The sequence below is a fragment of the Phocoena phocoena genome, chromosome 1, assembly GCF_963924675.1.
Source record: "Phocoena phocoena chromosome 1, mPhoPho1.1, whole genome shotgun sequence".
Lineage (NCBI taxonomy): Eukaryota > Metazoa > Chordata > Mammalia > Artiodactyla > Phocoenidae > Phocoena > Phocoena phocoena.
This window is the reverse complement of record NC_089219.1, coordinates 25,456,839-25,480,448: the sequence shown is the minus strand read 5'-3', so window position 1 is coordinate 25,480,448 and position 23,610 is coordinate 25,456,839. Positions and strand designations below refer to the sequence as shown.

Sequence of the window (23,610 nt, the reverse complement as noted above, 5' to 3'; positions counted from 1 at the left end):
GTCCCAGACAATGCTGGCAGCTGGGATTCCTAAAACCAGGAACGCATGGCTCTGGGAAAGAGCAATTGTAATACAAGAAAAATGTGCAAAAGAAAAAAAAATTAAATAACGCAATCCAAGCATACAAGATTAATATTCTGTCCAAGCAAGAACACTTTGTTTTGGATTTCTCCCCTCCCCTCCCACCCCCGACCTGTGGAATATTCCATCTGCTCAAGTACCCAAGATAAGAGTTACAGAGATCAGGGCAGAGGACTGGGAAGGATGAAGGAAGATAAAACGGAAGGAAGTCACCACTAAAGAAAATAAAAATAAAAATAAAAACGGTGCAAAATTGATTACCTCAGTCCTCCTTTGTCTACCCCTGGGCTCCTGGGTTAAAGACATATGTGCAGCCAAAATCTAGTGTAAGGAAGAAAAACCCAACACGTCCCCTTCTTGTCACAAAACCCAAATGTGAGCCTCAGATGGTTCTGTCTGTCCAGAGGGTGCTCCCTCCAGGGAAGGGGGCGGAGCAGGTCAAGAGCACAGTTTCCAGGGCAGCAGAGGTGTGTGGTGGCTGATGGTGGGGAGGGCTGGTTTCCCGCCCACCAGAGGGCTGCCTTTCCGCTGGTTGGTGGTGCTTCCCATCCCCTCCCCTCCCCGGAGGCAGACATTATAGCTGGAAGCCCTCCATGGGGGCCTCAGGCTGCTGGAAGATAAACTGCTGTTGCGTTTCATCCACTTGGGGAGCCAGGCTGCTATCATCATCTTCTACGCCAAAGTAGTGCTCAATGAGGTCAAAGGCCTTCTGGTAGATCTCCTGGTTCTCATGGCTCTGGAGAAACTCAATTTTATCCAAGCCTATGGTGGCAAGAAGAAAGGAAGGAGAAGAGTAAACTTTGAGTGCTTTTCTCTGGGTCCATGAAACAATCTATTTTTTCCTTCCCTGAGTTATGTTAGCATTTATAAACACAAGTAATATGATCAGATCTCTCTTTGATCTGAAAGAGGAGAGCCGAGATCTTTACCTAAAATGACATAACACCAAAGGAAAAAGACCAAAATGTCAGTTATAAACCGGAGAGTCTAGTCCCGATTCTGCTTTTAACCTGGGCAAACCATTACTGTTCTGAATCTCTTGGAGATGAGTGATGAGTCAATCCAGCACTAACAGACCTTGCTAAGGAAACCATAAACAAAACAAAAAGACAACCTGCAAAATGGGAGAAAATATTTGCAACCAATGCGACCGATGAGGGCTTAATTTCCAAAATATACAAACAGCTTGTATAGGTCAATAACAAAAAAACGAACAACCCAATAAAAAAATGGGCAGAAGGGACTTCTCTGGTGGTCCAGTGGGTAAGACTCCGTGCTCCCAATGCAGGGGGCCCGGTTTTGACCCCTGGTCAGGGAACTAGTTCCTGCATGCATGCCACAAGTAAGAGTCTGCATGCTGCAACTAAAGATCCCACATGCTGCAACTAAGACCCAGCGCAGCCAAAAACAAATAATAATAAATAAATATTTTTTTAAAAATGTGTGTTGTAGGTGTACAGAATCTTAAAAAAAAGGGTAGAAAACTAAATAGACATTTCTATAAAGAAGACATACAGATGGCCAATAGGCACGTGAAAAGATGCTCAACATCACTATTATTAGAGAAATGCAAATCAAAACTACAATGAGGTATCACCGTATACCAGTCAGAATGGCCATCATCAAAAAGTCTACAAGGGAATTCCCTGGTAGTCCAGTGGTTAGGACTCAGTGTTCTCACTACCGGGGCCCTGGGTTCGATCCCTGGTCAGGGAACTAAAATCCTGCAAGCCATGCTGTGCAGCCAAAAAAATTAAAAAGTCTACAAATAATAAATGCTGGAGAGGGTGTGGAGAAAAGGGACTCCTCCAACACTGTTGGTAGGAATGTAAACTGGTGCAGCCACTACGGAGGTTTCTTAAAAAACTAAAAATAGAGCTACCATATGATCCAGCGATCCTACTCCTGGGCATATATCTGGAGAAAACTGTAATTCAAAAAGATACATACACCCCAGTGTTCATAGCAGCACTATTTACAATAGCCAAGACATGGAAGCAACTGGAGTATCCATCAACAGATGAATGGATAAAGATGTGGTGCATATATATAATGGAATATTACTCAGCCATAGTTAAGAATAAAATAATGCCATTTGCAGCAACATGGATGGATCTAGACATTATCAAACTAAGCCAAGTAAGTCAGACAGAGAAAAGACAAGTATCATATGATATCACTTACGTGGAATCTAAAAAATGATACAAATGAACTTATTTACAAAACAAAAAAAGACTCACAGACATAGAAAACAAACTTATGGTTACCAAAGGCGAAAGGGTGGGGAGGGATAAATTAGGAGTTTAGCATTAGCAGATACAAACTACTATTAACAAAACAGATAAACAACAAGGACCTCCTGTATGGCACAGGGAACTATATTTAATATCTTGTAATAGACTGTAATGGAAAAACAAAACAAAAGAAAGAAAAGAACTTGCTGCTAGAAACTCAGCTGAAAACATGCCTTCCAGCTCCTGACTCTACTATCAATTCTGGAGCTTTATTTTTGCATCTGTACCATAACCTACTTACTAGGTAGAGCCTATCAGAAACAGAACTCATCTACTGCTCCTCAGAGGAAATGGAACTGGTCGGATAAAACCTTGCATTCAATGATGACCCCCTCAAAACGCACACCCTCACATATGTATACTATTTCAGAGTTTCTCTCTACTTACGGCAGATGTGAGGTTGGGGAGAAGGCACCTACCATAGGCTTCCTCGATGAGGCCACAGTAGGGATTGACCCCTGAGCCACTGCGCTTGCCCTCTTGCTCTCCGAGCCGAAGGATGTTCTCCAGTCCATTGAGGGCGACTTGCACAATCTTTGAATCCATCACAGTCAGCAAGTCGCACAGGGGTTTGATGCAGCCCAGGGAGACCAGGTACCTGAGGGGCAGAGACCAGGTAAGTTCTAAATTAAGACAAGGCAAGGGAGGTGCCAGGCAGGTGCTATGGGGCCTCTGGGTCTCCCTCACACACATCGATGCTCTCAGCAATTCACTCTGACTGAGCTTTCATAACCACCCATCCTTTATCTCAAACTCATCACCCTCCCAATGCTACTGGTTTAGTTCATTTCCATGTAGAAGGCTGCCATGGATTCCTCCTCTTTGTCTCTAATGTTTCCTTGCTGCAGTATTACCTACTTTGAACACATCATTTCCCTGCCTAAAATTTCTGTAGTCCCAGCTCTACAGTCATAACAATACAATCTGGTTCCTAACCTTTTCTAGCTTCCCCTCTCATTATTCCCTTCCGAGAATATTACATTCCAGTCAAACAGTAAAGGTCTCCAGGTTTCTGATTTTTGTACCTTTACTTATGCTTTTTCCTGTCCAAAATGCCATTTACAACCCTGTATCCTCAAAAGCTTCACTCAGTGGCTATCCTTTTCTCCTAAGGTTTTATTTATACTGAATATATTCCCCTTCCTAAGCTACAAGCTGAAGGCAAGGCACTTCTCCAATTCCCATCACTCCTACTCAAGTTGATAATGGAAACCAAAATCAAAGAGCATCCTCGCACAAAATAGCTTTCCTATTTGCTTCTCCCAAGTATCACTGCCAAAAATGATTTCCCAAAGAAGCTGCTCTGAATGAGCCATAGCATGGTTCTCTTTCATTTGTATGGATAATTGAGAATTACATAGATTTAAATTCTCTTGAGGGTAGAAAGAGGCAGAGGAGAGAGATGTCTGTGTCATAAGTTTCCATTCTCCAGGAGGGAAAAGAGGTACATGGTTTATAGGAATCTACTTCAGATTCCCATGCTACACTCTAGCAGCTTACCAGTTAAACCCTACTGGACAGGGGCAGACCTATCCCAGAAAAGGCAGTTTAGAGGTCACATGTAAACGGTGAGCCAAGAGGTAGAGTACACATATCACTCAAGACAATGGGAAAGGACTGTGATACCTGATTTGTTCAGGGGTTCCTCCTGATGTGGCATTGGTGATGGCCCAGGCTGCCTCTTTCCTTGTACGGAACTCTGCTTTCTGAAGGATTTCAATCAACACAGGGAAGATATTTGCATCTATGACAGCCTGAGAAGAATTGGGGGGTGGAGGGTGGGGTGTGGGGGAGGAAAGAAAGTCACTTCAAGAAGGATAAGCAAATCCAGACCCCAAACCAGCTAAAAGATTAAGACATCTTCCCTTTCCTGAAAGTTCTTTTCACATAGGTAAGACGCTACAGAGGAACCTGGCTTCTGTTACACAGAATCTTTGACTGATAGCATCCATTGACCCCAATTTCAAAAGGGAAATAAATTTTTTCTTCTAGAGGGCAATATCCCACAATGTCTCATGTCCCCAGGCCTTTCTACCTGCTGCCCCCGACAACTTCCCTCCTGCTTGTTCTACCTGTATCTGAGCCCTGTTGCCAGCAGTGATATTTGAAATGGTCCAACAAGCTTCCTTTCGGATTGACTCCTTGGAGCTGCTCAGCAAGTGGAGGAGGCAAGGGAGGGCTGAACAATTAAGAATGACCTAGAACACCAAAAGCACAGACAACAAAAGAAAAATTAGATAAACTGGACTTAATCAAAATTTAAAACTTTTGGGTACCAAAAGACACCATCAACATAGTGAATTACACAAATCACAGAATGGGAGAAAGTATATACATATCATATATCTGATAAGGATTAATATCCAGAATATACAAAAAAAATTTTTTTAAATGCAGGTGGCCAATAGGCACATGAAAAGATGCCAAAAGATGCCAAACATCACTAATCATTAGGGAAATGCAAATCAAAACTTCAGTGAGATACAACTTCACGCTTATTAGAATAGTTATCCTTAAAAAATCCAGGCAATGCAAGTGTTGGTAAAGATGCGGAGAAATTAGAACCCGGTACACTGCTGGTGGGAATGTAAAATGGTGCAGCCATTGCACTGTTTTGTGTGCAAAACAGTATGGTGGTTCCTCAAAATCTTAAACATAAAATTACCATATGATCCAATAATTCCACCTCTAGATATATACCCAGAAGAACTGAAAGCAGGGACTCAAACAGATACTTGTATGCCAATACTCAATGCAGCATTATTCATACTAGCCAAAAGGTGGAAGCAACCCAAGTGTCTACCAACAGATGAGTAAATAAACCAAATGTAGCATATGCACACTTGGAATATTATCCAGCCACAGAAAGGAATGAAGGTGTGACATGCTAAAATATGGATGAACCTTGAAAACATTATGCTAAGTAAATTAGCTGAAACAAAAGGACAAATATATATGGTTCGGCTTATATGAGGTACCTAGAGTAGTCAAACTCCTAAGAGACAGAAAGTAGTATGGTGGTTACCAAAGGATGAGGGGAGGGGGAAATGGGAAGTTATTATTTAAAGCGTACAGAGTTTCAGTTTGGAATGATGCAAAAGTGGTGGAGATGGATGGCGGTGATGGTTGAATAACAATGTGAATGTACTTAATGCCAGTGTACTATACTTAAAAATCGTAGAAACAGAAAAAGTTATGAATATCTGTACACACAGGCACATGGGTGCACACACAAACACAAAAGAATGACCTAGAAAATGAGTGTGGGCTTGAGTGAGACTGCTCACCTGTAAGAAATTTGTTAAGAATCCCACAGAATTATGCAAACTACTTAAGACGCAAAGAATACTCAGATCTCTAGCCTTTGAACAGAGAAACACTGAATACTGTGCTCTCAATGGAAGTGTTACTAACAGGAGAGTAACATGAGACATGGGATTCTAAAGGTCTAGGAAGCAGGGGTGAGGTTCCATAGCTTTTAGTATTTCAAAGGTACCATAACTCAAAATCTGTTAACAATTACTTTACAATGTCCCAGGTAGTGAGTCAGGTTATTCCATTTAGTTTTTCTTCAATAGCACCCAATGGATGATGACTTGCTTCCAATTTATAGAAAAAAGTGAAGGCAACCAAGTTGCCCCCAAATAATATAGAAAGTGGCAGAGCTTGAATTTTTCACTCAAGCCTATGCTTTCTCTCCTAGATCACGTTGCTTCCTACCAGGACCAAAGTCTGTGGCGGGGAAGGATTTTGTCCATAGACAGCTGTCCTCCTCCTCCTTACCTGGGTCTGGATGTCATCCCCGGTGACGATGTTACCCACAGCTCTCAGAGCAGGAGAAGCCACTTTGTTATCGTTGTGCCTACAGAGGAGGGCGATCTGGTCAGTAGAGGGCCAGCACATGGCATTCAACTCGGCTGACCACCAAGGCCAGCAGCACTCATGGCTCCAGACCTTTGGATAGGGCAGCAGACTGCTGACTGCAGTTCTGAGTTGGAGAAGCTTAGGGAATCTGTACCCTTTCTAACTGAGATCACTCACATTAGAAGCTCGACCAATCTCCGGCAGACTCCAGAGTCTATGACTGCCTGGATCTTCTCGTTGGGGCCATCAGACAGATAAGAAAGGGCCCAGCAAGCATCTGCCAGCAAGTCTGAGTCGCTGCTGAAGAGTAGGCGAGACAGCACAGGCAAACAGGGGGAGACCTGTTGGAAGCAGAGAGAGAGGGACTCAGGTGAACACGGTTACATCATCTCTACCACTAACCCTAACATCGCTGAGCCCTCCTCTACTTAGTAAGTCTAAGACCTGGAGATTTCCACTACATTAAGCCATCAGGCCCACATTTTCACTTTACCATCCAGGCATATGAGATCAGCTACTTCACTGACGACTGCCTTTTTCAGTTTCCCAAGGATGAGACTCTGAGGGCTCCCCAAAGACTTGAAAACTCCCATATCAAAATTCCTCCATATGAAGGAACCTGCTTTCACTCAGGAATTGGTAAGAAGCTCTCTTGGGACTTCCCTGGTGGCGCAGTGGATAAGACTCTGTGCTCCCAATGCAGGGGGCCCAGGTTCAATCCCTGGTCAAGGCACTACATCCCACATGCATGCCACAACTAAGGAGCCCACCTGCCGCAACTAAGACCCAGTGCAACCAGATAAATAAATAATTTTTTTTTTTTTTTTTTTAAAAAAAGAGAAGCTCTCTTACCTTTGCAAACTCTGGGGGTGGGTTCTTGCCTCGGCACAGGTTTGACAGGGCCCAGACTGCATTCCGTGTCATTGTCAGTCGTGTGGACTTGGTAAGTAGCCTGAAGGGGACAGCAAAGCCAGATCCTGAGCAATGATGCTCTTTTCATAGAGCTGTTGCCTACGAACCCCAGGAGCAAATCCAATCAGACCCCTAAGACTCTAGAAGCCTGTTTCTTCCTACCCATAGATTTAAGTTAAGTGAGCCTGTTTGGCCCCAGAGGCCGACCTACATCTTCACAGAGGATTAGGACCAGCTGTGGCTTATTAAGACCATAGCTAATAAGGACAAACAGAGGGCTGGACTGTGAGTAAGCATGCTAAACGTTTAGATAGGACATACTGTGCCCCTAACTGCGGCCACAAGTTCTAAACAAGAGTATTGTTGTCTTTGGAAATAAAAGCTGAAGGTTTAGTGTGAGGGCTTTGGCCATGCACTGTGGAATGATTTTCTGTGACAGGCCCAAGAAGGAGTTATAATAGTAGCCTATGAGATTGTGGCCTCTCAAGAAAACCTCCTTCCTCTGTTTTGGTTTAGATGTAGCTCTATTATAAGGGTACAGAGGAAGGGATGGGAGCATCCAGATGACTCTGCAAGGGGTCTTAGATCTGTGGCTTACAACAGAGCTCTCCAATGTACTGGGCATAAACCCATAGCAAATCAATGCATTCCGTAGAGAAGGTGAGATTCTTCCAGATGGGCTAGTCCTTCCTCTCTCCTCTGGCTCAACAATGAGACAGGTATGACCAACATGAGATTCTACAGTGCTACAAAGTGAGGAAGCACAAGACACAGACCAGTGACACAATCTTCTTACTCTCAAAAGATACTATCTTTTACTCTGGCAATGAGAATGCACTTTTATCATTTTTGTATTCACTCATCGTCTTAAGGTAAACTGCTCCCCAAAGATCTGCCACATGGCTGCCGGAAAGATATCCCAGGTGCAGATGATAATAATTACTCACGTTAGCAAAGGATTAAGGATGGAACAGTTCAAGACGTAATCTCGGCAGACGGAGCTGTCTCCAGCTATGTTTCCCAGTGCCCAGACTGCCTAAAAAAGGGACGATGGAACTGTCACCCACAGAGCCTAGTGGCTTCTGTGAGTACTTTATACTCACAACTACAGAGTGACACCCACCAGTAACCAGGACAAACACCCCATCAAGACCTTAAACACACTAAATAAGCTCAGGTACCTTCCTTGTTAAAACTGAGCACTTGCTCTATTTTAACTCTGAGAGTTCCTGGTTCACTGGGGGAGGCAGGCTGACACTGTACTGCAGCCAGAGAAGCCACACCAAGACCTCCTTATCCCCATCCCCCAGAAAAGGAGAAAATGATGGGAAAATTGCATTCTTGTAGCCTCATAGGACCAACCCTATATGTAGTAATATAGGAAAAAACCCTAGTACCACTCTCCACTTCTATCCAACCAGTGGAAGAAATGGAAGTTGGGTTTTTATGATCTGTAGGTGCTGAGAAATGGGTATTGTGGTGTCTTTTTTCCAGCACCACCTCTGATGCCCAATGTGTGGAGTTTTTTCTACACCAACAACCAATTCTCTGATACCAACTGTGTCAATTCAGTTAAATTCTGACAGTAACTCGGAGTTAGGGCAGATCCCACAGGCTAGGGGCTCAGTCCCACAAGACTGCCCTCAATTTAGATACTAGCTGCAATTCCCAGGTGCTACCCATACTTCTTACCAACTGGCTATAAATTCAGGAGTTCCACAATCTCCTCCTCAGGTTCAATAATTCACTAGAATGATTCACAGAACTCAGGAAAACACTTTACTTACGTTTACCAGTTCACTGTAATATATACAACTCAGGAAGAGCTAAATGGAAGAGATGCACAGGGCAAGGTATGGGTTGAGGAGTGGGGTTGCACAGAACTTCCAAGCCCTCTCCAGGCACGTCACCTTCCCAGCACACTGAGTGTTCACCAACCCAGAAGCTCTCTGAATCTCACTGTTCAAGCCTTTTTATAACCCAATCTCTAGCCCCTCTAACCTCCCTGGGGAGGATGGGGTGGAGGGGTGGGAAGAGTCGGGGTGGGGTGGGGCTGAGAGTTCCAATCCTCTAATCCTAAATTTGGTCTTTCTGATGACTAGACCTCCCTTCCTGAAGCTATCTAGGGCCCCACCCGGAGTCACCACTAATGCGGTGACACAGAGACTCAAGGTGTGTCCCAAAGGCGCTCTTTAGGTCTTTAAGAATAACAAAAGACACTTCTATCACTAAGAAAATCCCAATGTTTTTAGGAGCTCTTTGCTCTTAACCTCTTAACTGGAGATAAAGACAAAATATACTTTATATTATACCACTGGTCCCATCAAGAATTAAGCCAGAGCTTCCCTGGTGGCGCAGTGGTTGAGAGTCCGCCTGCCGATGCAGGGGACATGGGTTCATGCCCCGGTCCGGGAAGATCCCACATGCCACGGAGCGGCTGGGCCCGTGAGCCATGGCTGCTGAGCCTGCGCGTCCGGAGCCTGTGCTCCGCAACGGGAGAGGCCACAACAGTGAGAGGCCCGTGTACCGCAAAAAAAAAAAAAAAAGAATTAAGTTAAATTTGGGCATTACCTGTTCCTGTACATCCTCAAAATCCGAGTTAAGCAGCTCTATAAAAATGGGGACAGCCCCTGCTTCAATGACAATTTTGGTCTGCTGAGAGGTTCCAGAGGCAATGTTCGTCAGAGCCCAGGCAGCTTCAAACTGAAAGTGAGATTAAAGCCATGAGTGAGAGGTCATTCCAGATGAGCAGCCGTGCCTACTAGCTGGCTCAGCAATAAGCCTCCTGTCCCTGACTTAAAAACAAAAACAAAAAACCACACAAGCCTTTCCCTCTCCACCTTTAAATGATAGGAAGAGGTACTGGCAGTGATATAACATAATGTGGAGGCAGAATTGGGCTTCCATGGTCCCAGGTCTAGTCCTGCACTACCACAGCATCCATGAGTCCTTTGGCAAGTCACGTTTTTATTTCCTGAGCTTCACTTTATTCATCTCTGAAACCAGGATAAGAGTGAGATGGGTCTCTAAAAGTCCCTTTCAGCCAAGTTTCTAATAAGTTCCAATGGATTGACTCATTACCCATTTGTGAGAAGAGAGACCCAGAAAAGATAAATGGTTCACCTCAGGGTTAGGAGTGGACTAGAACCTCTAGGGTTGGCCAAACTGTTCGTTCAGGTTTTTCTGTAACATCTTACGGAAAAACCCGAACAAACTTTTTGTCTAACCCAATATATTTATATTTATAATTTAAAATATAACCTCTGAATAATCAGTCTGTCATATTCTGGTATCTTTCCTTTGAGATTGTTTTAGGGAAGAGTTTGTGGGTCTCTTATTTAATTGAGGTCAAGACCTCTGAGGTAACAGCATCTCTTAAATGTTCCCTCAATATCTTGTGTATATCCTAAGAGATGTGTCTGTAGAAACATGCCACTACAATTTCTTGGCAAAAGGGCTTTCATCTGGTAACTCTCCACCCCAGGCCTCACCTGTAATGTACAATTCTCATTCCTCTTCAGAAACTCCACAAACCGATCCACCACTCCTGGAGTATTGATAACTTCATCTATTGGAGGACTAGGTTCTGGAAGAGGGAGAGGAAAAGTCAGGAGAGGCTCTGACTAATGCTTTCACGGGGGTAAGTCCACCATCCTTCCTAGATACGCCTGACTATCCTTCTAAACATTCCCAAACTCCTTTTTGGTGAGGTAGTTTTAACAATAGCTGGTCATGGGGCTTCCCTGGTGGCGCAGTGGTTGAGAATCCGCCTGCCAATGCAGGGGACACGGGTTCGATCCCTGGTCCGGGAAGATCCCACATGCCGTGGAGCAACTAAGCCCGTGCACCACAACTACTGAGCCCGCGTGCCGCAACTACTGAAGCCCGTGCACCTAGAGCCTGTGCTCCACAATGAGAAGCCACCGCAATGAGAAGCCCACGCACTGCAATGAAGAGTAGCCCCCGCTCACCGCAACTAGAGAAAGCCCGCATGCAACAATGAAGACCCAACACAGCCAAAAATAAATTAATAAATAAATTTATATATATATATAAAAAAACAATAGCTGGTCATTTTTGAACTGTATAAAATAGCTGAGATGCCAAAGAGTAAAGCCAATCCTAATTTAACTATGCTCACCTTTGGCTTCCTAAACCTAAGCAAGTAACTAACCTTACTTACCTAAGCAAGTAAAGAATTAAGGGAGAGAAGACCAAGGGAGGAGCAACCCTAGTCTAAACGCTTCCCTTCCAAGACCAGCATTCTTTTCTTGGGAGGAAGAAAAGTCAGGGAATATTTTTCCCATCATACATCAAATTTTTACTGAGCACAAACTATGTGCCAGACATGGTTCTGGGTACCGAGGATACAGTAGTGAACAAAACCAAAAGTCTACACCCTCGTAGAGCTTATATCCTCGTGATGAGAAATATGCTGTTATGTTAGAAGGCAGTAAGTGTAATAGGAAAAAAAAAGAATAGGTAGGGCAGGGTAAGGAGACTGAAAATGCTGCAGGGGTGGGGGGAGCTGCAATTTCTGATAGCGTGTCAGGGTAGGCTTTACTGAGAAAGTAGGATCTGATCATAGAAATGTAGCAGCTGTCACACAGTTATCTGCAAGTAAAGGATATCATGCAGGGGAAATAGACAGTGCAAAGGTAAGAATGTGCCTGGCTTGTCCAAGGACACCAAAGCCAGTAGGGCTACAGCAGAATGAGTGAAAGGGAATAGTTGATGAGGTCAGTGAGAAGAAACAAGATGCTAAAGTCACGCAGGGCCCCCTGCGGAAGACTAGGCTTTGTACCTTTGGAGAGCAGTTTCCGGAATTTCTGTGTGGTTGCTAATTGCAGGTCAGAATCGTCAGAAAAGAGCATCTCCACCATCTCTCTTGTGATCACGCTCTCCTAGAACATAAAACAGGTTCACAACTTTGCAAACCAATACTAGAGCCACATATGAGCCCATAATCCTGTTTGGAATCCTCCTTTCTAAAGACTTGAGGGCAAGAGGAAGGGGTAACAGCAGGCTCAGAAGGTGTTTAATCCACAGCTGCTTCAAGTTGGAACGTTTGGAAGTGATTCTTAACCTCTGAGGCAATTGATAGCTTCCCTTAAATGTTTCCTCTGGTGTTTCCATCAGAGATGAATCCTTACTGACTCCTTAAGTTGACCAGCTACAGAAGGGCCCATGGAATAAAGAGCTTAGCATGGTTGTTGGTAAAGCTAACTAGATGATGTGAACTGACCAATTTCTGTTCTGTAGAAGCAGGTACTTCCCAAGCTTGCCTGGGAAGCTTGCAAGGGTCTTACCCCAGTGGTAGAGCTCACATAGGAGTCCATGAGGAGACTATCGAACATGGCGGCTTCTTCATTAATCAGCTCCACGTTTCTCCGTTTAAAAAGCTGAAAATAAAGAGAAGAGACGGTGGTAAGACTTCTTACCGAAACAAAGAAAACAAAGTATGACCCAATGTTAAATTATGGCATAACTGTCAAGGAATGCTACTGTATGAGAAAATGCCAAGCTTAATATACTGATATGGAAAGATATTCAAGGGCTTTACTTTCTTTTTTTTTTTTTTTTTTTTTTGCGCTATGCGGGCCTCTCACTGCCGTGGCCTCTCCCGTTGCGGAGCACAGGCTCCGGACGCGCAGGCTCAGCAGCCATGGGTCACGGGCCAGCCACTCCGCGGCATGTGGGATCTTCCCGGACTGGGGCACGAACCCGCGTCCCCTGCATCGGCAGGCGGACTCTCAACCACTGCGCCACCAGGGAAGCCCAAGGGCTTTACTTTCTATGTTATAGATTGTTTACATTTTTATAAGCAAAAAAAAAAATCTTTTAAAATTCCTGTGCCCTTTGTATAAAAGGTGATGCATATAAAAGGCTGTGAAGGAAAGAAATAATGGTAAAACAAAAGGGTGGGCAAAAGCAGGTTAGCATCTAGACCTGGGCAAGGAACCAATTTGGTGGTGGCGTGTGGTGCATGGTGCATGGCAGAGTGTAGACGATGAGGCATTAATACAATCTCAGTTCTAGGGAGACTAACAAAGAATGGACTCAAGAAAGAGAAGTAAGGCAGCCCAGATGGCTGACAAAATTCTTAAAGGGCCAGGCTTGGGGCTGGGCCTTGACGGCCAGATCTAACAGTGACTACTGGGTAAAAACAAGGGGTTAGCACTAGAATGTTATATTGAAGATATAAATGATGTCCAAGTTGTTCTAAATTATGGAAAAGGAATAAGGGACAGTTCTTTCTCAAAGCTTCCAAAATTTCTTTACAACAAAGGAAGCTGGATGAGCGGCCCACAGAGATAAGCTACTTTCCCAAGAGGAAAGTGACAGTGCAAGGTGGAGGTCAACCATGGTGGCTGGCCTGCCTCCCTGAAGAGCACGTTTGAGAATACTTGGGCTAACCCACTTGTTGCTCCCGTTTCTGCTTCCGGAGCTGAATGCCCTCCTCCTCTCTTCTTCGCCTCATTTCCTCAGGGTTTAGGGCATTGTTCTTATAGCTCTTCATTCGATAATTGTCTTTCCCTGGGCTCGCCATGGTCTCTGGAAGAAGGGAAGATACAAACATATTGGCAAAGGCTCTTAGGAGGACAGCATTTCCTTCTCACTGGCTTCTTCCCCTACCCACCCTCCCCTTCTCAGGGGGACTCACAGGTTCCCAAGGAGGCCTAATAATCTCGGTAACTGCACCTGACATCTCTAGTACCACCCCCACACAAACAACACAGTCTCCTTTAATCATAACAAACTTATTAAGTAAGTGCTATTATAGCAATTGATATAAGCAGAGGAGTTAAAAGGTGTAGGCCCTGGAGGCAGATTGTGTGGGTTCAAATACCGGCTCTTCTACTTGTTAGCTGTGCAACTTTCAACAAGTTGCTTTAACCTCTATGCCTCAGGAGCTCATCTTTAAAACAGGGATATAATAATTCCTATTTCATAGAGCTGTTAGAAGGATTATATAGCTTAATACCTGAGCACGGAGTTGTTAGAAGGATTATATAGCTTAATACATGCAAAATACTATTTAGAACAACAGGCATATGGTAAATGCTCACAAGCTATGATCACTTCTATGACAAGACAGAAAAGTTATATGACTTGCCCAATAAACTCAAATATATTTAACCTACCCAGGTGATATACGTTATTGTGTACCCAATTCAGTGGAATACCATGTATTTTTTTTTAATAACTCATGTGGCCACCCATCTATATTTTAAAGAAATTTAAAATTTTATTCTGTAATATGTGCTACATACAAAAAGATGAAACATAAAGTTACCAAGAAAAATAATACAATGAGCATCTGTCAACTCACCACTAAACCTAAGAACTAAATTATTAATATGCCTGAATCTAGTAGTAGGGTCTTTCCCTATCCCAGGCCCCTCCATCCCCACTCCAACTCCAGCCAAAAGAAAACGGCTATGATGAACTGTCATTATCTTTGCTTTTGTTTTTATTAATCACATATATGTTTACCTCTAAATATTGTATCATACTATGTTTAGTCTACTGAGAATTGTCGCCCCTCCACTGGGTTTTTGCTTTTTTCTTTTTGCAGTACGCGGGCCTCTCACTGTTGTGGCCTCTCCCGTTGCGGAGCACAGGCTCCGGACGCGCAGGCTCAGCGGCCATGGCTCACGGGCCCAGCCGCTCCGTGGCATGTGGGGTCTTCCCAGACCGGGGCACGAACCCGTGTCCCCTGCATTGGGAGGCAGATTCTCAACCACTGCGCCACCAGGGAAGCCCCCTACACTGAGTTTTTAAGATTCACCCATGTTTTTGCATGGAGCTGTATTTCTTTAATTTTTCCTATATTTTACTGTATAAACACATCATAATTTATTCGCATTTCCCTGATGATTAGTGATGTTGAGCATCTTTTTCATCAACCTGTTGGCCATTTATACGTTTGCTTTGTAAAAGTGTCTATTCAGGTTCTTTGCCCATTTTTAATTGCATTATTTGTGTTTTTTTGCTATTGAATTGTGTGAGTTCCTTATATATTTTGGATATTAATCCCTTATCAGATATATGGTTAGCAAATATTTTCTCCCATAGGCTGCCTTCTCACTTTGTCGACCATTTCTTTTGCTGTACAGAAGCTTTTAAGTTTTCTAGTTCAAGCTTTCTCGTTTATGTGATCCTACTTATTTTTGCTTTTGTTGTTTGTGCTTTTGGTGTCATATCCAAAAAAATCATTGCCAAGACCAAGGTCTTTTTTCCTGTGTTTTCTTCTAGGAGTTTTAACAGTTTCAGGTCTTACAATTAAGTCTTTAATCTATTTTGAGTTGGCAAATAACACCTTAGTCTTCACTTCCCAGACCCTCTGAAATAGTCTGCAGATCATACTTTGAGAACCCCTGCTCTAAGGAATGAATTGCTGGGTTTAGGCAAGTAGATGTTAAACTTCACCAGATAGTACCACATTGCCTTCCAATGTGATGCCAATTCACACTAGCTCAGCAATACGTACCAGGTTCCCACTGATGTATATCCTATTACTCAGAATTATCACTTTTGCCAATCTAATGAGTATAAGGTACTTCACTGGGATAATGATTTGCATTACTAATAGGGTTAGATTTTATGTTTATTAGTCATGTTTCCCTTTCTGTGAAAAATGTCTGTTTATGGTACTTCGAATATTTTTCAATTGAACTACTTGTCCTTTTCTTATTGATTTATAGTTCTTTAGATATTCTAGTTATTAACCATTTGTTAGTTATTTGTATTACAAACATCTTTTAGGAGTTTGTATCTTTTCATTTTTTGCAATTTTCACTTTATGGAGTTCTTTAACAAGTTCTTAATTATAATGTAGTTAAATTTTTCTTTAATACTTAGCTTTTTCTGTGTGTCTTGCTAATAAATCCTTTCATGCTCCCAAGGTCAGAAAGATACCCTCTCATGTCTTCTGAAAGTTTTAAAGCTTGCCCTTTACATGCCAGTGTTTCATATACATGAAATTTGATTATTTGTGTATAAGCTTTAGGAAGTTAACACAAAGTCTGAACATTAATGACTTAGGTACATAGGTTAGGAAAAAAAAAAGAAAGAAATCATACAGCAGAGAGAATCAACAAGGCAAAACTTGGAACTTTCAAAAGATGAAAAATAGTCAAGTCTCTGGTGAGATTTCTCAAGAACAAAAGAGGACACAATGTTAGGTAACTAAAGAGACTGAAAAGCGAATATGAGCAACTTTATGCTAGCTAACATGTTTGAAAAGACAAATTCCTAGAATAATATAACTTGCCAAAAGTGACTCAAACAGAATGTGACTAGCCTTATAACCATTAAATATACTGAATCAGCACTAAAGAATATTCCCACAAAGAAAATGCCAGGTTTAAATGGTTTTACAAATGAGGTTTTTAAATAAATAAATTTATTTATTTATTTACTTTTGGCTGCATTGGGTCTGCAGCCAAAAGTAAATAAATAAATAAATTTATTCTATTTAAAAACCTCATTTGGCAGCTGGGAGACGCTCTCATTGCATGGCTTTTCTCTTGTTGCGCAGCACGGGCTCTAGGTGCGTGGGCTTTAGTAGTTGTGGCTTGCAGGCTCTAGAGCTCAGGCTCAGTAGTTATGGCGCATGGGCTTAGATGCTCCATGGCATGTGGGATCTTCCCGGACCAGGGCTCAAACCTGTGTCCCCTGCACTGGCAGGCAGATTCTTTTTTAAAAAATTAATTAATTAATCAATTAATTTTTGGCAGTGTTGGGTCTCTGTTGCTGCACACAGGCTTTCCCTAGTTGCGGTGAATGGGGGCTATTCTTTGTTGCGGTGTGCGGGCTTCTCATTGCGGTGGCTTCTCTTGTTGCGGAACACGGGCTCTAGGTGCGCAGGCTTCAGTAGTTGTAGCACGTGGGCTCAGTAGTTGTGGCTCACGGGCTCTAGAGCGCAGGCTCGGTAGTTGTGGCGCATGGGCTTAGTTGCTCCGCAGCATGTGGGATCTTCCCAGACCAGGGTTTGAACCCATGTCCCCTGCATTGGCAGGTGGATTTTTAACCACTGCGCCACCAGGGAAGTCCTGGACTTTCTTTTTTTCCCATAAATGTATTTATTTTATTTATTTTTGGCTGTTTTGGGTCTCCATTGCTGCACGTGTGCTTTCTCTAGTTGCGGCGAGCGGGAGCTACTCTTTGTTGCAGTGCACGGGCTTCTCACTGTGGTGGCTTCTCTCGTTGTGGACCATGGGCTCTAGGTGTGTGGGCTTCAGTAGTTGTGGCAGGCGGGCTCAGTAGTTGTGGCTCACAGGCTCTAGAGCACAAGCTCAGTAGTTGTGGCACATGGGCTTAGTTACTCCGTGGCATGTGGGATCTTCCTGGACCAGGGATCGAACCCCGTGTCCCCTGCATTGGCAGGCAGATTCTCAACCACTGTGCCGCCAGGAAGCCCCCTGGGCTTGCTTGCTTTCTTTCTTAGCACAGGCTCCAGACGCGCAGGCTCAGCGGCCATGGCTCACGGGCCCAGCCACTCCGCGGCATGTGGGATCCTCCCAGACTGGGGCACAAACCCGTGTCCCCTGCATCGGCAGGTGGACTCTCAACCACTGTGCCACCAGGGAAGCCCCCCGGGCTTTCTTTTTAATTGCAGTGAGCAGGGCTACTCTTCACTGCAGTGTGCAGGCCTCTCATTAAGGTGGCTTCTCTTGTTGCAGAGCACAGGCTCTAGGAGCGCAGGCTTCAGTAATTGTGGCAATGGGCTCAGCAGCTGTGGCTCGTGGGCTCTAGAGCGCAGGTTCAGTAGTTGTGGCACACAGGCTTAGTTGCTCCATGGCATGTGGGATCTTCCTGGATCAGGGATCGAACCTGTATCCCCTGCACTGGCAGGCATATTCTTAACCACTGTGCTACCAGGGAAGTACTGGAAAGGACATTCTTTTGATAACAATACCAAAGAAGGATAATATGAGAAGGTCCTATACTTTTCCTATATCACTTATGAACAAGGATACAAAAATTCTAAATAATATTAGAGGGAGGTGGGGGAGAGATAAATTAGGAGTTTGGGATTAACATATACATACTACTATATATAAAGTAGGTACACAACAAAGACCTGTAGTTCACTGTATAGCGCAGTGAACTACACTCAGTATTTTGCAGTAACCTATAATGGAAAAGAATCTGAGAAAAAAAATATATATATATGTATAACTGAATCACTTTGCTGTACAACTGAAACTAATACAACATCGTAAATTAACTATACTTCAATAAAAAATAAAATAAAAAAAGATAATGAAATAACATCATTAACTGTACTGAAAAAAACTGTCAAACTAGAATTCTATGCCCAATGAAAACACTTTCAAAAATGAAAGTGAAATAGACTTTTTCAGACAAAAGCTGAGACTCTGTCTCTAGCAGACCTGCACTAAAGAAATGCTAAAGTTGTTCAAGCAGAAAGGAAATGATACCAGAAGGTAACTCAGATCTTCACAAAAGGAAGAATACTAGAAATGGTAAGAAGTAGGTACATATACAATAACTTTCCCATTTAAAAAATTTCCTTAAACCTAATAAGATAAAATGAGAATTATAAAAAATAATCCAAAAGAAAGCAGGTAAAGAGGGAAAAAACAACTAAGAACATATGACAAATAGAAAACAAACTCATTTCCAGAGTTACAACATTATAATATTCAAATGTCCAGTTTTTAATTTAAAGAAAATTACAAGGCATACAAGGAAAAAGGGGAGTATGGTCCATTCAAAGGCACAAAATAAATGGACAGAAACTTTCCCTGAGGAAGCCCAGACACTGGACAATCTAAGACAGACTTTCAAACTGTCTTAAATACACTCCAAGAGTTAAGGGGAAAATATGGACAAACAACTAAAGGAAATCAGGAAAACAATGCTGAACAAAATATCAACAAGTAGAATGGGGAACCAAAGAGAAGTTCTACAGTTGAAAAGTATAATAACTAAAATGAAGAATTCACTAGAGGGGTTCAACAGCAGATCTGATCAGGCAACAGACAGAAGTAGCAGGCTTGAAGACAGGAAAATTGAAATTATGCAGTCTGAGCAGAAAGGGAAAAAGAATGAAGAAAAGTGAACAGAACCTAGGGATCCATGGAACTCCAACAAGCAAATCACAATATATGCATTTAGGGAGTCAAAGAAATGGGAGGGAAAGGGAAAAAGAATTCTGAAGAAATAATGGCAGAAAATTTCCCAAATTTAATGTAAGACATGAATGTACCAATTAATCATGAGAAAAATCCAGACCCACATCTAGATACATAATCAAACTGTTGAGAGCCAAAGACAAAAAGAAAATCTTGAAAGCAGTAAGGAAGAAGTGACTCATCACATACAAGCCAACTTCTCATCAGAAACCATGAAGTCCAGAAGGCACTGAGATTTTTAGTGCTAGAAGAAAAAACTGTCAAAAGAATTCTGTACCTGACAAAACTGTCCTTCAAAAACAAGGGAGAAACTAAGAAATTCTCAGATAAAAGCTGAGGGAGTTTGTTAACCACTAGACTTGCTCTATAAGAAATGCTAAAAGGGAGTCCTTCAAGTTGAAAATGAAAGGAAATGAAAGGACACTACACAGTAACTTGAAGCCAGTAAAGGTTAACTACATGGGGAAATACAGAAGCCAGTATTATAGGATTTTTGGTTTGTAATGCCACTTTTTATTTCCTACATGATTTAAAAGAAAAACATATAAAATAATTATAAACCGATGCTATTGCGCATACAACATATAAAGATATAATCTGTGACAGCAACAACATAAAGAGGGGATTGGAGCTGTACAGGAACAGAGTTTTTGTATGCTCCTGAAGTTAAGTTGGTATCAATCCAAACTACATTGTTATAAATTTGGGATGTTAAATGTAATCCCCATGGTAACCACAATCTCTATATAAATACATATACACACACAAAATAAAAATTAAAAATATTCACAGAGGAAATGAAAACAATTCACTACAATAAACCAACTAAATACAAAAGGCAGTAATAGAGGAAGAAAGGGACAAAAAAAGCATAAGGCGTATAGAAAAAAAAGAAAATGGCAGAAGTCCTTCCTTACCAGTAATTACATTATACTTTTTTTTTTTTTTTTGGCTGTGCCACATGGTTCAGGAATCTTAGCTCCTCAACCAGGAATCAAACCTGGGCCCCCAGCAGTGGAAGCACAGAGTCCTAACCACTGGACCACCAGGGAATTCCCGAGTAATTACATTATACTTAAATAGATTAAACTCTCCAGTCAAAAGGCAGAGATTGGTTGAGGATTAAAAAAACATGATCCAACTATATGCTGCCTGCAAAGACTTACTGTATATCCCAAAATACAAACAAGTTGAAAGTAAATGGATGAAAAAAGATATTTATGCAAATGGTAACCAAAAGAGAGCTGGGATGGCTATACTAATATCAGATAAAAAAATTTAAGTCAAAAACTGTTACAAGAGTCAAAGGAGGACATTACATACTGATAAAAGTATCAATTCATCAAGAAGATATAACAATTATAAATGCACCAACTAGAGCCCCAAAATATATAAAGCAAACACTGACAGAAGTGAAGGAAAAAAATAGTTCTACAGTAACATTTGGAGACTTCAATACACCACTTTCAATAATGAATAGAACCTAGACAGAATATCAATAAGGAAATAGAAGTCTTTAACATTATAAATCAGGTAGACCCAAAAGACATATAGAATACTCCAACTCAACAACAGCAGAAAACGTCTTCTCAAGTGTGCATGGAACATTCTCCAAGACAGACCGCATTAAGCCATAAAGAGTCTCAACAGATTCTAAAAGACTAAAATCAGACAAATTATCTTCCTTCACCACATGGAATGAAGCTGGAAATAAATAACAGAAGGAAACTAGAAAATTCACAAATATGTGGAAACTACAGATTCTTAAATAATAAAGTTGGAGAACTCACACTTCCTGATTTCATAACTCACTACAAAGCTACAGTAATCAAAACTGTGTGGTACTGGCATAAGGATAAACATATAGATCAATGGAATAGAACTGATAGAAAAGAAAAGAAAAAAAAAAGAATTGACAGAATAGAACAGAGTCCAGAAATAAACTCACACATCCACAGCCAGCCAACTGATCTTTGACAAGATGTCAAGTCCATTCAATGGAGTAAGAATAGTCTCTTCAACAAAAGGTGCTTGGACAACTAAATGTTCAGATCCAAAAGAATGAAACTGGATCCCTAGCTTACACCATACATAAAACTCAAAATAGATCAACAACCTAAATATAAAAGCTATGACTATAAAACTCTTAGAATAAAACATAGGGGTGGGACTTCCCTGGTGGCGCAGTAGTTAAGAATCCACCTGCCAATGCAGGAACACGGGTTCGAGCCCTGGTCCAGGAAGATCCCACATGCCGCAGAGCAACTGAGCCCATGTACAACTACGGAGCCTGTGCTCTAGAGCTCGCGAGCCACAACTACTGAGCCCACGTACCACAACTACTGAAGCCTGCATGCCTAGAGTCCATGCTCCACAACAAGAGAAGTCACCGCAATGAGAAGCCTGCACACCGCAAGGAAGAGTAGCCCCTGCTCACCGCAACTAGAGAAAGCCCGTGCACAGCAACGAAGACCCAACGCAGCCAAAAATAAATAAATTTATATATATATAAAATATACAATAATAATAATGGTCAAAATGGTGAATTATATTTTACCACAAAATTTTTTTTAATTGCAGCATTATGTCCTCCATTTAAATCTAACATACAATCCCGGTTTTAACATTTTTTTTTTTTAAACATTCTGTATTTGTTTATTTGCATTCATTCATCACAGGGCCAATTATATTAACTATATTTTCTTATTTTCTGTGTTCCTGATGTTCTGGCACTTGGGGGCCTTACAAACCCAGGAGAGACTGCCACTCCCATGGCTAGCTAATTCCCACAGATAACAATTGTGCCTAAGAGCATGCCTTTGCAAAGGAACCAATCCAGAGCCATATCTACTTTATCTTGTCTGTACATCCAGGAGGCAATATTCCTGTGCTTCAATCATCCCAGGGCCCAAAAAGTAGTAGGCAACTAGAGACTACACTCATAGCCCAAAGCCCTCCAGAATTATTCAAATTAGCCAGTCCTAAACTGTTTACTCTGCCCTGCCTTCACTTTCCCTCTGAAGCTCCAGGCTCTGGCCTAATCCTTCTGCTTGCTCCTGCCCCTTCTGCCTCCTGACCACCCTGGTGTCTTCCTCTGTGACCCTGTGTGACCACTGGTGACCCACTTCCCACCCCCTAACCACCCTGCCCCAACCAGACCTGTGAGTATAATAAACTTCTTCCTTACAAACCTCATTCTTGCTTCCTCCTGTGGCCTCGGGTGACTTTATCATACCTTACTCAGTATTTACATTTAAAAAACAATCTCATTATTTTAAAAAACTGATAAAAGTGAAGGTGATAATGTTGAAGTATGAGTAGAGGGAGCATTACCAACTTGGTTCTTTCTCCCTTTATAGGCATTTCTCATCCTCTAAATTTCTCATCTGAAACAGTTAATAAAAGTATTGCAAAAGGGATGAAAAATAAGCTTTATAGGCACACAGAAAGGGATAATTAACTCTAATATTGCCTCTCTTCTGGAGTGGTTGGGGTGATCATGATGAGAGTTGAAAAAGAAAGCTCCCAAAGGCAAGATTAGGGCTGGTTCTTCAAGCAGGAGATCACCTTGAGGACACAAATGGAATAAAGTACATAAATGTGAGGGGGAAGAGTAGTCTATAAAGAGAATCTGAGTGAAAAAGAGATATAGAATGGAAGTTGAGGAGAGAGCTGAAATAAGGAAATGAAACTTCAGAGAAGGTGCCTCTGTTCATTCTGGAAAGTAGCTAGGCAAACCAATAGCAGCAGCAGGGTCTTACAAGGTCCAAGTTTCCACATCCACTTGGCAAAGCCCAAGTCCATTTACTGTTTAAAAGTTCTAGGGGGCTGCAGTGGCCTCCCTCTGGGGTCCCTGATTACCCCTATGCCTGGAAACAGGCACAGGACAAATTTCTAAAGGGAGCATTGTGGACTGCTCTCCCCTTTTACCTGACACATGGTTTTTCATGACTCTGAGCCTGGGCTCTCCCAGAGGGCTCTCTTCCTTCAAGAAGAGCTGGCAGTGAAGCTGGAAGGAGAACCAGGCTGTACTTCTTTAGTCACCATGGTGACAAGAAACTATCACAAATATGTGCTTATGAATTCACTGGAGAAGCCAAGCAGGAGGTTAGACTGGAAGGAGGAACATTTGCAGAAGCCCCTCTGGAATCAGCAACCAAAGGAATGCTGGATGCTCATTCAGGGACTATCAGGCAGAGGGGCTTTTTTCATCATGCTCTCCTTTATTTGCTGACTCCAGATCAAGAAATCCACAATACAAATATATCAATACCTTTTCAAGCATCTGACTG

General features: G+C 42.3%; 1 protein-coding gene across 3 annotated transcripts; it reads right to left on the bottom strand.

Annotated features, from left to right (window-relative positions):
- Positions 1-137: 137 nt before the first annotated feature.
- KPNA6 (karyopherin subunit alpha 6) lies at positions 138-23,267 on the bottom strand. 3 transcript variants are annotated; one of them, XM_065875702.1, is made up of 14 exons: positions 23,249-23,267; positions 13,573-13,706; positions 12,461-12,553; positions 11,956-12,055; positions 10,643-10,737; positions 9,723-9,854; positions 8,099-8,187; positions 7,092-7,191; positions 6,417-6,580; positions 6,159-6,237; positions 4,448-4,573; positions 4,002-4,129; positions 2,795-2,973; positions 138-843 (listed from the first exon to the last, which is right to left on the bottom strand). In XM_065875702.1, the coding sequence occupies exons 1-14, from the start codon at positions 23,265-23,267 to the stop codon at positions 656-658; spliced, it is 1,626 nt and encodes a 541-aa protein (XP_065731774.1). In that variant the 3' UTR covers positions 138-655. The 3 variants fall into 3 exon arrangements, with proteins under 3 accessions (XP_065731774.1, XP_065733149.1, XP_065732468.1); XM_065877077.1 differs by lacking the exon at positions 23,249-23,267 and having other exon boundaries at positions 13,573-13,719; XM_065876396.1 differs by lacking the exon at positions 23,249-23,267 and having other exon boundaries at positions 656-843; positions 11,956-12,052; positions 12,446-12,553; positions 13,573-13,701.
- Between the last annotated feature and the right edge of the window lie 343 nt (positions 23,268-23,610).

What these genes read in the sequence shown, in the direction of transcription:
- KPNA6 (XM_065875702.1), bottom strand. An exon ending in TTGAGGATGTACAGGAACAG is followed by an intron (nt 8,188 to 9,722) that starts GTAATGCCCAAA and finishes TCCCTTTTTTAG; the next exon opens with GCAGTCTGGGCACTGGGAAA. An exon ending in CACCCCCAGAGTTTGCAAAG is followed by an intron (nt 6,581 to 7,091) that starts GTAAGAGAGCTT and finishes TGCTTCCAACAG; the next exon opens with GTCTCCCCCTGTTTGCCTGT.